This window comes from Acipenser ruthenus, chromosome 14 (genome assembly GCF_902713425.1).
Source record: "Acipenser ruthenus chromosome 14, fAciRut3.2 maternal haplotype, whole genome shotgun sequence".
NCBI classification, from domain to species: domain Eukaryota; kingdom Metazoa; phylum Chordata; class Actinopteri; order Acipenseriformes; family Acipenseridae; genus Acipenser; species Acipenser ruthenus.
In genome coordinates this window covers 31,921,702-31,938,480 of record NC_081202.1, presented here as the reverse complement: position 1 = coordinate 31,938,480, position 16,779 = coordinate 31,921,702, and the positions used below count along the sequence as shown (strand labels likewise).

Here is a 16,779-nt window from a genome sequence, read left to right as displayed (position 1 = left end):
GAGCTGTATATATATATTAAAACATAAAAACAAGTGCTCTGGCTTTTCTGTTCCCTGTTTGACAATGTGGGCAATAATCCTTCCACTATCAGTGCAGGAGCTTTAAAAAAAGCTTTTCAATGAGAACAGCGGGTTCTCATTGAAAGCCGCTGACTTCTACAAAGGGAACTAATCACTACACTGGAACCAGTCCCCTAGACATTCACTAGACCTACAGCTATTGACAAAAGTGTTGCATCATCCTATAGGCAGCAGTGTGGAGTAGTGGTTAGGGCTCTGGACTCTTGACCGGAGGGTCATGGGTTCAATTCCCGGTGGGGACACTGCTGCTGTACCCTCGAGCAAGGTACTTTACCTAAATTGCTCCAGTAAAAACCCAACTGTATAAATGGGTAATTGTATGTAAAAATAACGTGATATCTTGTAAGTCGCCCTGGATAAGGATGTCTGCTAAGAAATAAATTATTATTATTATAGAATGAACTCATTTTGCTTCATAAAGTCGAATGAAACCTGCTGAATAATGTTATGTTAACATATTGAATTAAAAAACGCTTTGTAGTTTTCCATATACTAATGAAAAACTGACAAAAACTGAAATCTAACATGAAATACTATACTACTATTATGACTTCCAGTAGACTTTTGTGATACCATTTTGTAGTTTGATTACATGATGCTAAATCATGTTCATATAGTTTTTTGTTGTTTTTTTTTTAATTATGACTCAAGCCTAAAATTCTAGGTGATGCTAAGCCACAGCTGTAAACAGTAAATACAAAATCTAAGTTATCAGTGTCATGAAAAATGAGATACCAAGACCTCGATCCAGTGTATGGATGTGATGTAAGTGATGTACAGACGGATAGGCGCCTCACCCGATTCCGATATTGAAAACACCATGCGCTGACGCAGAGGTGCACAAATCCCCCAGATTCTGGTTGAGAAGAAGGTGGTTTAATTGGGTCAATTTTGTCATTTGGAATAAGGGTCTGGATATATTTACCCTTACCCGACTGCATTAAAGTGATCACAAATGGACACAAAGACAGCCTTCAATTAAAGGTGGAACAGGGGAGAGGAGAGAGGGGAGGAGAGAGAGGGAGAGAGAAAGTGGAGAGGAGAACAGTGAGAGGGTGAGGGGAGAGGAGAGAGGGGAGAGGGGAGTGGTGAGAGTGGAGAGGGGAAAGGAGAGCGGGAAGAGTGGAGAGAGAGGGGAAAGGGGAAAGGGAGGGAGAGGGGAAGGGAGAGAGAGTGGAGAGGGGAGAGGGAGAGGGGAAAGGCAGGGAGAGTGGAGAGGGAGAGGGAGGGAGAGGGGAAAGGGGAAAGGGAGGGAGAGTGGAGAGGGGAGAGGGAGGGAGAGGGGAAAGGGGATCAGGTTACCTGTTCTGGTTGTTGATCTCCACCTTGTCGCTGCTCATGCTGCTTGTCTCCTCCCCCTCATCCTTGTTTCGCAGGCGCTCCTGACGAGCTCGGCGCCGACGCTCGCGGGCAGCTTCCTCGTCATCCTCATCAGTCCTCTGGAACGCCAGCCTGGGACACAAACAGAAGCAAAGCATATAGTCACCAACCTCACACACACACATATATACAGTGCTCCCCCTTTATAAGGTGGCCCTTTATACTTAGGTTATAAGGCAGAACACAAACAGCATGGTCTCTTAACTATGGCTCCTGAATACAGAGCTCTATCCTCTTCAGACCTGAGGGTACCGTTATTTTTTTTTTTTTCAATAAATGGTATTTTCTTGACCTTAAACAGTAGGTGAGTTGAAATATGTTTAACTTTGGGGTCTATCTGGATCATTGTGGTTCTTCTCCCTTGTATGTGCATTGTAAGTATCAGTTTGTAGTCTGTTTTAGAGAAAACTTACTCGATTAAAGGTGTTCCAACCAAGGCTTTAAAATGGAACTTCTTATTTCAGTCAGAAAACTCATGTGATAAGATTATTTATTAAAATTTAGACTACACAACATTACCACATTATACATATTTGACACTGCGTTTCATTGGCCTCACCTTACGAGGTACCCCTGCCCATAGATTAGCTTGCAGATAAGTGGAGAGGCTGACTGTAGGGAAGCCATGGGCAGGGGGTCAAGATAGCTGCCCTTCCCATTAGACGAAGCCAACAAGCAGGTGGAGGCTGGGGAGGAGGAGGTGAACTCTGGCGCACAGCAGGGATGTAGTGGATTGAGGTAAGATATAAATCCTTTCCTTGCCAATCATTGGATGTATTGTTTATCGAGGGTCAAATAAGATTCTAGCTATTCGATTGATGATTTCATCTGGTATTGGAAGCAGCTAAAATATGCTTGATGTTTACGTGATTGTGATCTAAGGTTAAAGTGAGTTCCCTGCTTGAACCACCGTTTTGCTAAATTACTTCATATTAGCACTAACACTGGCATCACTGCCCCCTCCTCCCCTGTCTTGGTTGTATGCTTGTTCTTTTAAACTATTTCAAATACAATGCTGTGGATTCAAAGTTGCTTGGGGTAAAGGGCATTCATGGCCATTTACTGGCAGTCAGGGTTTGTATGAATCAGCAGTGTCAAATAAATAACGAACCAGAGCTGTCCTAAAATCAATTATTAAATTTCAACAGAGCGAAAATACACAGTGCTGAGTGACCGCGGCCAGACTTTAAACTCGAAACCAGGCGGGCCAGTCCACTCCAGGTTTAACAGGTAAAATGAGATAATTAACTACTTCAGGGTCTGGACGGAGGTTGGGTTGGCTGAATAAAGCAATTTAGAACAGGGTTGGAACAAAGACCAGGAGTGGAAGGACCAGCTTTGGCCACCCCTGATCCAATTATACCTGTTAAACCAGGAGTTGAATGGCCCTCCAGGACTGTGATAGGTCACCCCTGCTTAAGCCTACCACTATCCCTCCAGAACACTCTAAACACCAATCCTGTCAAGTCACTGTAGTTCTGCCTGTCCATAGTGATCCAACACTACTGCAGAGCTGCACAAAGCCATTACTCCCTTATTCAGATCAAGCTCTCCACAACACCAGTGACCCTCACCTGATTGTCAGCACCTGATTTCTGTGGAGAGCTTGATCCCACAAATCGAACAACGGGCTTGTGCAGCACTGCTCTACTGAAAGTGCAACGTGGAAGTCCAAAGCATACGTAATCTGTTTTCTTTGTTGTTTTTTTGGCAGAGCTTAAGGGACCCTTTTAAATGAAGGGCCGTGAAGAATTAATAAGAAAAAGCTAGCACCTTTCCCAGCTGTAGTAACCCTTTTTATTTTAACAGCATTGTAATAAACATGTTTACTGAAAGTCCGAGCACTTTGGAACTTGATCAGTTGCTATAAAACTATACGGCTGTTAACGACTGTCATGATTTGATTCCATAATAAGACCATTTCCATTTGTTCTTTCATTACAAGTGCAGTAAAACCATTTTGGAATTTTAAATGAAAATAATCATTGACGCTGAAAGCTGTTTTCCAGCTCTACAGAGCATATGCAGTGCGTCAGTTCATGCAATGAAGTGGGTCAACCAACACAAGATTGAAATCACTATATATATACTGATGCACAATGAAAACACAACAGTCTAAGTTTTACATCAATAGCTCATTGGGCACATACAGTACATAATGTTATTTACATTTTAAATAGTGAGCAGATAGGTTTCTTGATTGTTTGAGTAGTATTGTTCCTTGGGATAACAAAATACTGAGCTCAAGTCATGTGATTTCATAAAAATGCAAGGTGCTCAGTGTTTGGTACTTGAGTTGAAGTTGAGTTAAAATTGCCAAAATGAGTTGATTAAGAATCTGTATAAATAAAAATGCAAAATGACATGATTTTAATTAACGCAAGAACAGCGGAAGATACGACCACACCCCACTTGAGTAAGATCGCCTGGCTGCTATCGGCATGACTGAAGACGGCCTGTCTGTGAGAGAAGTTGACCGGAGAATGAGATGTTCTGCTTCAACAATCAGCAGACTAGTCCAGAGAAACCAGGAAACTGGTTCTGTGAGGGACAGGCCACGTCCTGGAAGGCAGAGGTCTATGCATCAACGCTGCCAGGTTTGTGTTACTGCTCAGGGAGGTCACACCCCATACTAACTTTGTAATGTTTTCATTTGGACGGTGTGTCATGTTTCATCTGAAAACTTATCATGATTCTTTGATCTGTATTTTTGTTCATATTTTCTGTGATTTTGTTTGATATATATGTTTAAAATATTTGATTAAATCCATTAGAGTGTTGCATTTCTTTTGTGCATCAGTATACATATATTCACATAGTTTGTGTGTATGTCTGTGTGTGTGTGTGTGTCTATATATATATATATATATATATATAGACACACACACACACACACACACAAAATATGTTAATGAAGTTGACTGGTAGCCACTATTGAAATCCACACACAAGGTAATCTATGACATTCTTTGTCATTCTCTGTTATTCTTTCATTTTACAATGTATTCATATTTTAAACTATAGCATCTTGTTTTTATACCACTTGGTAGAATGAACTAAGCAAGAGGACAATAAGCACACTTTGTATTAGTTTTAAAACATGAATGACTTTTTGCAACAGGTAGAAAGGGTGTCTGAATTTGTGTTTTTATTCGCTTTCAGAAATTGGATGGTTTATTTAACCAACATTAAGTTTACAGTCTATTCAGAATCCCACATGTGATCCGGTAGCTATCATGCTTTAGTATCCCTGTTAGAACTGCTCAATTCAATCCTTCACAATACTAAAACAGAATTCATGGGGCCATCATTTCAATTCATTTCTTTGATTCACTCCTATTTTCTTGAAAGAAGAAAACAAAATGTTACAAAATGAAAAACAAAAAGACACTGAGACCCTTAAAAGAACCGGAAATGTATAACTTAGCTGTGTTGTTCTAGTTTTGTAAAATGAACCTCATTACCTCTTTCAACAAACAGGAGTTAATTAAAGACTGAAGTAAATGCTTTGAAAATATGTCCCTTAATCTTTTACTGGCGGTTAGAGACCCGTTATTGATCCAACAGGCTAAAGGAAATGGCGGTTCTGTATTTTGCCTGTTCCTAATAGCAAATATACAGCAGTGTGCAAATGTATTAGAACACCTTGAGATTTGTCATTTATATCCTTTATACACCTACCTGCTTGAAAAGCGCAGGGTGTGAGCATATCAATTTCCGCTCAGGAAACAGTGATATAGAAACAATAGGCACTCATGTGTAAAAATGTTAGACCACTTTGTGCTTTAATTAGGCATCTAAAAAGTCTCCTGCATTTTACCATTTGTGGCTATGTGTTCCTTTTCTCTTACTACATTAAATTAATTCCACGTGTGGCCTTTTAAAGTCCTCAATTAAATTATACAATCACGAATTTGTCTATTCTGACAATGTTCCAACATTTTCAGTTCCAGTGGTTTGATTTCATATGCACAACAAATCAAAACTACATATCAATGGGGTGCTCTAATAAATGTGCACACAGCTGTATTTTAAACCGGATTAATTGCCCCGAGAAAAAATCCCTGCAAGGTGCAGAGACCTGAAAGCTCTGTGTGTCCAGTATTTTCCATCCTTTTCTCCTGCGCTCAGCAGTGCATTCTCAATGCAAACCCCATCATTATGGAATGGTACGCTGCCAAGCCACATTGCCCGAAGTACCTGCCAAGCCTACCCTCGCCCGCCCTACCCTCGCCCGCTCAGCTGGCTCCGAGCCTTGCTGCCCAATATCCCTGAGCTCTGCAGTTTTTTAATCACTGAGATAGATGTTCGCCTGCCAGGAAAATTCCCTTAAGTGCTTTTCCCAAAATAAGGGTTCAGATATCAGATTCAAAAGGAGAGCCCTTTGCAGATTTGTACTTTTTGCTCTTACGTTTCCCATGCTTTCCTATATTTTACTGATGCACGGATTAGGCAGCTATGTCTTAGAGTAAAATGCTAAATGTTGTGCAGTCTGTTAAGATGTACATGTACAACACATTGCAATAGGTAAAAACATAAGAAATATGTAGACCACATTGCAGTGTTATGCAGGCTACAGCTATGGCCAAAAGTTTTGCATCACCTAGAATTTTAGGATTGAGACAAAATAAAAAAATAAAAAATAAACATCATTTAGATCTTATATTTAACATCATGTAATCAAAGAAAATACAAAATGATATTGCAAAAGTCTACCGGAAGTCATAATACTAGTACGGTATTTCATGTTAGATTTCGAAATGCCACATTTTTCAATTTTTGTCAGTTTTACGTTAAGTATATGGAAAACTACAAAGCGGTATGTAATTCAATATGTTAAAGTAACATTATTCAACAGGTTTCATTCGACTTTATTAGTTAATTCTATAGGGTGATGCAACACTTTTGGCCACAGCTGTAATTTGTGCTACTATATCATAATACTGTTATTGGAGGGTGGGGTAAATGAGTTTCTCTTTAAGATAAACCAGGCCAGTGAGTAAACAAAGCCCCCTATATTATGCCGATGTTAACAGACTGCAAAACTATGGTAGTAAACATTCACACACGAGTCCTACTTTAGTGTAACATTAACAGGGTTACGAACATTACAACACGAAGCGTATATACAGTATACAGTACACCGATGAAGGCACTAGCAAAAACCTTTATCTAAAAAAGCTAACTAGCTAAAACCTTTGTCTTTACTTGAACTATTTATCCTCTATAACTTTAAAACTCTCAATACGAAACTAAGGTAAAACTAATTTGTCAAGGAGACAAACGTTTTGATGTATGTAAGTGTACTGAAGAAGACAGTAGCCAAAATGTTAGTTAGTTAGTTAAACGTAGTTTTACCTGAAACTTTACTTTGAAAAAAATCTGATGGCGGGAGTGTGAGAGGGTGTGTAAACAGCACAAGGCCCAAAGCCTGGCCTCCCCTTTTATCAAGACCTCCTGTTACTTATAAGAGAGAAGTGGGAGCCACAGGCTAAAAAGGGGCTCACTGTAGCCCAAGTAGTGCTGAAAAGCATTGATAAAGCAGACTTACTTGGACAGAGCTAGCCAGCGGTTCCTGATCCCTGCTCTGTGAGTCATGTTTAGGAGCACAGCAATGCAGAATGAGGTCCGGAGAGCACTGCGCACTGATTTCACACACTCATCTTTCCCTGATACAGTGAATTGCTCAATTCTTACCACTACACTATCCAGAGCTCTGACACTGAGCGGGCACAGTCTAACAGATCCTGTGTGTGCCACTGTGAGCCCAAGGTTACCAGTGACAGCATTGCATTGTATTCTCTGAAAGACAGAGAGCACTCACTTTGTGGACAAACAGAAACCCCTGCAGTCTGTGTGGGCGGATTACACAAGATAAACTACCAATGCCCCTTTACCTTTTGCAGAAAGCATTTCCTGTGGAATACTTCTTATGTGGTCATTCCTCATTGATCACCAGCCTAGTTCAGGAGTGTCCAATCAATCATGGTCCTGGAGGGCTATTCCACCCCAGGTTTAACAGGTAAAATTATGTCATTGACTACAAGGAATTGAGCGCTTGTTGTTCAAACGGTTTCTTGTTAAAATACATTTGAGAGGGACTCATGTATCACGAGGATCCAACCTGCCAGTATATTTTAAACCCTGTTTTGTGGCACCTCATTGCAAGTGAAAGTTAGCTTAAGTTAGCAAAAATAAAAGTGAGTTTTTATTTGTGGGATGCCCCTTGTACCTTAACACGTTAGGGTCTGCGTGAAGGTTTAATGAGAATAAGGTACAACAAATCTATGTATACACAGAAATACATGAACATGTGTGTATACAGCTATGGACACAAATGCTGCATCACCTTATAGAATTAACTCATTTTTGCTTCATAAAGTTGAATGAAACCTGCTTAATAATATTATGGTAACATATTGAATTACATACCGCTTTGTAGTCTTCCACATACTTAACAAAAAACTGACAAAAATGGAAAAAATTGACATTTTGTACTCTAACATGAAATACTGTACTACTATTATGACTTCTAGTAGACTTTTGCGATATCATTTTGTAGTTTCTTTGAATGACGCTAAATCAAATATCTAAATGATGTTTATATACTGTATATATATATATATATATATATATATATATATATATATATATATATATATATTTTTTTTAATTATGTCTCAATCCTAAAATTGTAGGTGATGCAAAACTTTTGGCCACAGCTGCATGCACACACATACATCAATGAGAATGATGACATGATTATAGTTGATTACGACATTTGTTTAGGAAGTGGTTGCACTAGGTACCTTTAAGTCTATTGATACGGTAGTTCCTCTTTGAACAGGTGCATCTCTGGGTCTCTTGTAATGATTCATGCTGCACTGGGGCCATGGACTGTGCGCACACAGAAATGTTTTCATTCTCTTGTCAGAAATGTTTTCATTCTCTTGAACTGGGGGGTCGAGGGAGCTCAGCCGACACAGCAAGGCACCCTGCTAATCTGCAAAGTAAATGGAGAGGGCTCCGTCCAGCTGGCACCTCGTAACACATGCTGGCACAATATTCTCGCTGGCGGCTGTGTTTCCGAAAGCCAGCGAGTGGTCAGAGTGCTCAGAGCCAAAGGATTTGTTTTCTGAGGGAAGGTAATCAAGAAATCCATATATATCCATATATATATATATATATATTAGCTCAAAGAGCCAGCTGCCCAACGTGTCGATATGTTGTACATATCTTTCTCAAGGGAGCCTGTGTTTGAATCAAAACATTGGAGGTATTTATAGGTTTTTGACGGCATGACAACTACTTGTTATTGTTTACATTCAAATCCATGATTTATTCTTACATGATGTAATGGTGTTCTATATATTGTGACATCATCTCTACTTCTATCTTTGAATCTGTATTAATTCTAATTAACATTACTTTATATAAACTTATATTTTTATTATATCATGCAATGCTGGCTCTGAGGATCAGTCTTGATTTGGCCTCCCCAGCGCATCAGCATGCACGACTTTTGAATGAATTTTGTTTATTTATTTAAATGTTATATATTTATTGACGTTAATTAGTTCATTCTTTTCTGTTGAGTCCCGCTGGCATAATCGTGTTCAATCTATTTATCCATTTACTTTCTTTTATTCTTCTATATGTCGCACTGTCTAATCTTAGTTGTTCTAATACTACAAACTTTACATCATTTATGTCATGTCCTTGATTGGTGAAGTGCTGCACTATTGGTTCATTCATTTTTTTTATTTCTAATTAATGAAAAGTGGTTCTGAATTATTTAATATAAAGTGGTTCCAGTCTCTCCAACATATTTGATTTCATCACATTTTTCACAGGCTATTCCATAAACAACATTGCTATTTTTACAGTATGTTACCCTGTAAATGCACAAGCATTTCTGAAATAAGAAAAGCTACTTTAGATTCCGTTTCTTGTACAAAACACCTTTTTTTTCCTGTCTGGTTATGAATGTCCACTGGTACCTTTTACTTGTGACCCACGCAGCAGATTGCGGTACAAATGTCACAGGTAATGGCTTGTAAACAGAGAACCCTTTGTTTGCGAGATACCTTGTTTTCTAGTTACTTTGCAAATGTTTTGCATAACATAGCATAACATGCAAAATAATTCCCTGATTCAGGCCCTATATACCAAAAAAACAGGCTTCTGCGGGTTCACTAATTCCCTGTCACAGTGATGGAGCTATGCGTCCCGAGCCACCGTCAAGGTCAAGTGCCACACGCTACAGCCTTCATCGACGGGCACTATCGCTATTAGAAAACTATTGTTTCTCATTATTGTCAGAGCTGCTTATAGTTTATCTGGACAGTGCCATATTTAGTAGTTGAAAAGTATTGATTGGCTGGTTTTGGTGGATAATAAAATAAATTTGGACTAACTGTGTTTTTGTTTAGTATTTACTGTCCAATTGATGTGCACTGAGCTTTCAGTAAGGTAAATCAAAATGAAAAAGCCAACGCGGATTGATTTTAAATTTGATTCACAGGTGATGCTGCGACGTTCCAGCAGGCATCTACTTTCTGATAGAAGCCCACTAGCTGGAAGCTGATTGGCTGATGGTACTGAATCGTTTTCTAATACAAGGAATATCACCATGACCTGCATGCACTGTATGTAAGTGTGACAAAGCAAACAGACAGGCACCATCCTCTATCCCTAGATTACGCTCAATAAAGTGCTAAAGAATGTCCCTGACCTAGTTTCATCGCATTTAGGGCAATACAAGTTAGGGAAATGAATACATTAGGGGCAAGTATTTGAAGTACATAAACTTGACAAACTGTTATTGTTCGCATGTTCTTATTCCATGCTTTATCTTCTGCGTGTTCTAATTGGATGCTGTATCTTCTGCATGTTCTTACTGGATGCTGTATCTTCTGCATGTTCTTATTGGATGCTGTTATCTTCTGTATGTTCTCACTGGATGCTGTTATCTTCTGCGTGTTCTTACTGGATGCTGTTATCTTCTGCATGTTCTTACTGGATGCTGTATCTTCTGCATGTTCTTATTCCATGCTGTATCTTCTGCATGTTCTTATTCCATGCTGTATCTTCTACATGTTCTAATTTGATGCTATATCTTCGGCATGTTCTTACTGGATGCTGTTATCTTCTGCATGTTCTTATTGGATGCTGTATCTTCTGCATGTTCTTATTCCATGCTGTATCTTCTACATGTTCTTATTGGATGCTGTATCTTCTGCATGTTCTTACTGGATGCTATATCTTCTGCATGTTCTTATTCCATGCTGTATCTTCTGCATGTTCTTATTGGATGCTGTATCTTCTGCATGTTCTTATTGGATGCTGTTATCTTCTACATGTTCTTATTGGATGCTGTTATCTTTTGCATGTTCTTGTTTGATACTTTTAGACAAGGTCAGCCGCTGGCTGCTCATCAATCTGATCCCGAGCTCTCGCGGGCATTGAAAGAATCTCTTAAATGAACAGCAAAATCGGGACATAAGTCCAGAAGCACAAATGTCCTCAAGCTCATTGCTTCAGTCCTGAACTTCTCACTGGTACCAAGCCCAGCGAGAAGCATGCCCCCAAGTGCAGCAGAGCAGGAACTGACATACAAGGCAGCAGCACGAATACTTACACACACTATCAGCTGCATTCCCCCAGTTTTAAGGTCAGTTCATTGGCTTCCTGTGAAGCAGCACACTGATTTCAAAACGACTGGAACTCACTCCCAGGTTTTATCCTGAATGCAGAGTCTGTCACTATTTTTAAATCTAAGCTCAAAACACAGCTCATTGATTTGGACTTCCACTTTCTTTTGACTTGCTGTTTATTGTTGTAAAGCACCCTGGGATCCTTGAGCATGAAGGACGCTATATAAATGAAATTGGTATGGTATGCTATGCTATGCTATGCTATGCTATGCTACGCTACGCAATGCTATGCTATGCTATGCTATGCTATGCTATGCTATGCTGTGCTATGACTATGCTGCTTGTTGTAACACAGCCTTGCTGTGCCTGCAGTGGCAATTCAAGTTTTATGAAGCAATCAGAAAGCTTAAAATGGTCCATTTACTGTAGATCGGTATTATTTCCTGTGCTCCACCTGGTTTCTTTCAGAATGATTTACAGCCTCACTGGGGTGAGTCTAGAGGCCAGCTGAGCTTCCTGTCTGCACTGCTCCCAGGCCTGCTTCGACAGCGCTCACACTGAAAGGGTTAGTCTGAGCTCTCTGCCTCCACTGTTCCCAGGCCTGCTTCGAGAGCACTCACACTGAAAGGGTTAGTCTGAGCTCCCTGCCAGAAAGCCAGCCTTGTTGCAGTAGGGAGCATGATCTGGATACACCATGGTGCTCAGAGGGAAAGCTGTATGTCTGTATTAGTCCACCATAAATGTGAAGCAAAAACAAAACCACCATTTTCTGCTTTAAAAAAAAGGCTTGGTTTAGTGCTTTTGATGACTCGACGTGCCCCCCCACCCCCAGCCCATTCCAGTCAGTTGCCATGCTGATGAGCCAGGGAGGCTGTAAATAGGCTGATCCCTGGAGCCAGCATTACACTTCAGCCGTCAACACTGGGCCAATAGGAAATCCACATTACCTGGGGGAATGTGCTGAAGGCTCATATATTAGAGAAGTCTAGCATGGTTCCCACCACTATCTCATTTTATCTTGGCAAAAGCCGAGTCCAATATTCATGTAATGAAAATCTAGAAATATCAAATATATGATTTGCCACAAATGTCTTGCAGTGCAGTGCAGTAGAACAGATGAAGGTAGTGGAGTGTAGAGGTTTAGCCAGTCAGGTCACTGACACACACACACACACTAATCATTGACTCATTTCACAAACATCTGGATGTTCAGTTTACATTGAGAAACCGCTCGTCTCGTTTTAGTTTCTGGAATGTCCTGATGTGTACGGTAAGCGCCCACCAGTCTAGTGACTGGAAATCAGACAATTCCTCTCTAAGCCGAAGGAATAGAAATACTCAGATACACGAAACAGAGGACCACTCCAGCCTGACTGTTTTTGAAGACAGGAGAGAGTCACGTAGATACAGCAAGACTACACTTACCAGAATACACTGGGGTATGAGTTGAAAAGCCTGAACTGTCTCAAACTGTCCTTGTGTACATGCAGTCATATGGTTACCTTAAGTATAGGAGTGTGTGTGTGGGGGTGTATGCGTGCGCACAGTGAATACATCTTATCTTACCTATTAGCAGAAGCAATGTCATAGATCAGGTTCTTTCAAAAACAAAGTCACAGGATGTCCTTTTAAAGCTGTTTACTCCAAAGGAAAAACACAGCAAATAAAGATACCTAACTAGAAATAAACAAGTTGTTTCTTATTCTTTCAGGTTAAACCACTGCTTCCAAGCATCACAATTATTATTATTACTTAGCAGACACCATTATCCAAGACACCTTACAGAGATTAGGGTGTGTGAACTATGCATCAGCTGCATCAGAGTCACTTACAACAATGTCTCACCCGAAAGATGGAGCACAAGTGGCTCGCTCAGGGTCATACAGAGAGTCAGTGAGTGAGCCAAGATTTGAACCAGGGACCTCCTATTTACAAGCCCTTTTCTTTAACCACTGGACCATACAGCCTGAGTGAATCTAACCTCTGGAAGAGGAAGTCCCAGGGCACCATGAAGCTCCCTTTTAAAATAATCTGGAAATTACGTCAAAGTAAAATAAACAAGCAATGATTAGGGGGTCCACTGACAATATTGCTAATAGTGATTATATTGCTGTGTATATCTAAATCATTTCATTCAACTAAAGAGTCTGAATGCAGTAATGAAAGCTTTTAAAGACACACAAAAATAACATCATCAGTGTCCCAGGCACATAAATACCACTTTAACAACCATCGATATGTAACAATTAGGATTTCCAGTGGCGCCAAAGAGCTTGCATTGTCTGGAAGGACTGATGTGAAGCAGCCTCCCTCCCTCCTCTCCTCCACAGCTTGTAGTTCAGCACAGCCGACGCAGTCTTGAGTTCACACTTACACTTGCCAACCTGTCCACTCGTATATATTGTACATTAATAAAAAAACATTGATGAATTAAATTCAGTTTGATGTATTAATCTCTGCTCAGCTGTAGTTGGTTTATTTGACATCAGTCGATGAAGTTTCATGAATGGAAGATTTTATACCAGACATATAAAAACAAAGCCTGTCTCTGCAATGTTAAACTGCTCCTTCACAGTGCTCCACTGCACTTTGTTATGCTTTTAACTTGGCAAAATATACCATGAGCAGCTAGGACAAGGAGGCATATTATTATAATTGTCTTTTAAATTTAGAATGCACAATTATTTCACCCAAATTTAGAATATCCAATTATGCCCTCCTCACTGCAGCAATTCCCCACCCTGCTTAGGAGAACTGAAGGTTCAGTGGGCGTCCTCCGATCCCACGACCGAGCCAGCTTCCTCTTCTACACCCAGGAACTCGAGAGCGGATGTCAGCGAGCTACCAGCCTCTGGAGGACAAAGGCCAGCCCTGCAGATGTCTGCTCTAAGATCACAAGGTGCCTGGCTGGTAGGGTAACGCTGTGGCGCGATGAGGAGAGAGATTAACGCAATGTGACTGTTAAATGTTTAATCTCTATCGTGTATCAGTTCAGAGATTAACTTAATGTGACAGTGAAATGTTTCATCTCTATCATGTATATGTCCAGAGGTTAATGCAGTGTGGCAGTGAAATGTTACAGAGAGGGCAGCTATACTGTAGGCCCTTACAAGGAAACCATTAAGTCACATGACCCCAATATGGCAGCCATGTTAAGTACAGTTCAACATGAAGGGTGCCGTTATATTTGCCCATAACACTGAAAATATGTTATATATGAGACATTAGCAGTTGTGAAAGTGGCATATTTGAAAGTCATACAAGCTCCCCCTTACTAGGATTCTTAATTACCATGTACTGTATCAGAACTGAAATAAGATAAGACAGACACCCCTTAGAAAAGTCTACTGGGGTAAGGTTGCACTTTTCCCATGCTTTTCACATGCCTTTCTTATGCCTTTACCATAGTTTACCGTGGGTTTGCCATGGTTTGTTTTAATATATAGGAGGCTGTGTGGTCCAGTGGTTAAAGAAAAGGGCTTGTAACCAGGAGGTCCCCGGTTCAAATCTCATCTCAGCCACTGACTCATTGTGTGACCCTGAGCAAGTCACTTAACCTCCTTGTGCTCCGTCTTTCGGGTGAGACGTAGTTGTAAGTGACTCTGCAGCTGATGCATAGATCACACCTAGTCTCTGTAAGTCGCCTTGGAAAAAGGCATCTGCTAAATAAACAAATAATAATAATAATAATAATAATAATATGCTTTATCATATCTTTTGGGGCTTACCTATGCTTTATCATGCTTTCACTGTGCTTTATTACACTTTCTTGTGCTTTTACTATGGGATACTTGTATAAGGGACTCTTCATGCATGGCTGAGTTACTTTAAAAGCTGCAATGCTTCCTGACGTCCAATATACTGTACAGCACATCTTCTCAACTCTGTCATGCCAAGCAGCTCTCCATGTATGGGAATGCAGAGCGCTGGATGTTTATAAAAAAGGGAATCCTTAACATAAGAGAAACATCCCCATCTCAAAGCACAAAGTTTCCACTCTGGAATACCTTGGCAGTCAACTGAGCACAGCGATAAAGAGCAACAATCTCTTTTATGGGTAGCTGCCTCTGTACAGACCTCTTTGCGATGATGCTGTGGAAGAAACAACTTCACACTGAAATGAAGGTCACATTCCATCACAAAGCTGTGAGGTGCTCCTTGTGATGAATGGGGCCTCATTATAAGCAGGCAATGCAACAACACTTCTTATAAGCGAATATGTTGTGGTCAAGGTGTCTCATTGTACAAGACATGTCACCTTGTGCATTTTAGGGCGAGAGTACCGCAAAGCGAAGCAAAGCTGAGAAATTACATCTCTTATGCAATTATAAATCACTCAAACAAAGACAGTGATGACATTCCAGAAAAATAATAATGAATTGAGCAACACCCCTTGTGTCATGTGTGCTAGAAGGGCCCTGTTTGAACTGGATGGCAGGACATATTTGCGTCATTTTCCTCTTAAACACCCACATGTTCAGGGAGAGATAAAATGGCTAATTTTAGTGAAGACCGGCTCATGATGACAACACAGTTTGGGATAAGCACACACAGGAAATCTATCCACTTGTTAAATTAGAAGCTGTCTCATGTGGCTCTTGAAAAGAAAGAAAGAAAGAAAGAAAGAAAGAAAGAAAACAAAAAATAGACAGAAAATAAGAAAGAAACCAAACTTTTTCACTCTTCTTTTCCATCATTTTCTCAGCACTGCGTTTGAGACTAGTGACTGTAATTGTAGCTAATGTGCATTACATTAAGGAGGCAGTGTGGTCCAGTAGTTAAAAGTCCAGGGCTTGTAACCAGGAGGTCACCGGTAAAATCTCACTGTGTGACCCTGAGCAAGTCACTTAACCTCCTTGTGCTCCATCCTGCAGATGAACTATTAAATCAATGTCCTATTGTAAGTGACTCTGCATATAATGCACAGTTCACAGCCTATCTGTGTAACGCTTTGTGATGGTGGTCCACTATGAAAGGCGCTATATAAAAATAAAGATATTATTATTATTACGGGCCCAAAGACAAACGAGTTAAAAAATCGCGAGCCCCCGAGTCACGGGACCCGTCTCTCTCTCTCGCCCCTCTCCAGAACTCCCACAGGGATCCTGTTCTAACCCTGGTGTATTACCCTGAAGATACCCTGCTGTAGTGAGCAGACCTACCTGCACTGACGCAGCGATGCAGTTACTTGGACAGTACTGTAGTCCTGATACACAAGCACACAAATACAAGGGTACAAACTAGCAGGGATGGTTGAATCCTTTTAGTGTACCGCTCTGTGCACTGTACTGTACTGTACAACCACAAGTGAAGTCGAGGATGCTGGGACGGTTATTGAAGCAGGGGATGCTGGGATGGTTAGTGAAGCAGGGGATACTGGGATGGTTATTGAAGCAGGGGATGCTGGGATGGTTATGAAGCCGAGGATGCTGGGACTGTTAAATCTGAGAGAGGAGCCTACCTTTCAGCCTCGATCCTCATCTCTTCGCGTTTTTGCCTCCTCAGTTCTCTGCGGCGCTCAAAGTCATCCATGATAAGTCCTGGGATGTGCGGTCACTGTCTGAAATTCAGGTCCTGAAAGGCATGAGGAAGAGACTTAGGGCCAGATTCTCAAAGCTCTTTACTCCAAAACGTCATTAGCACAGAATATCAATGCACTGAC

The 16,779-nt window shown here is 40.6% G+C and overlaps 1 protein-coding gene across 4 annotated transcripts in view; it reads right to left on the bottom strand.

The window, feature by feature from the left end:
- LOC117419811 (non-muscle caldesmon-like) overlaps positions 1-16,779 on the bottom strand; it is an 82,973-nt gene that overhangs the window by 24,723 nt on the left and 41,471 nt on the right. For all 4 annotated transcript variants that reach the window (XM_058986374.1, XM_058986371.1, XM_058986370.1 and 1 more), the window contains 2 exons: positions 16,579-16,691; positions 1,384-1,533 (listed from right to left, as the gene is read on the bottom strand). In XM_058986374.1, coding sequence (XP_058842357.1) covers positions 1,384-1,533; positions 16,579-16,649 — 221 coding nt within the window. In that variant the 5' untranslated portion in view covers positions 16,650-16,691. The remainder of the gene's footprint in view (positions 1-1,383; positions 1,534-16,578; positions 16,692-16,779) is intronic.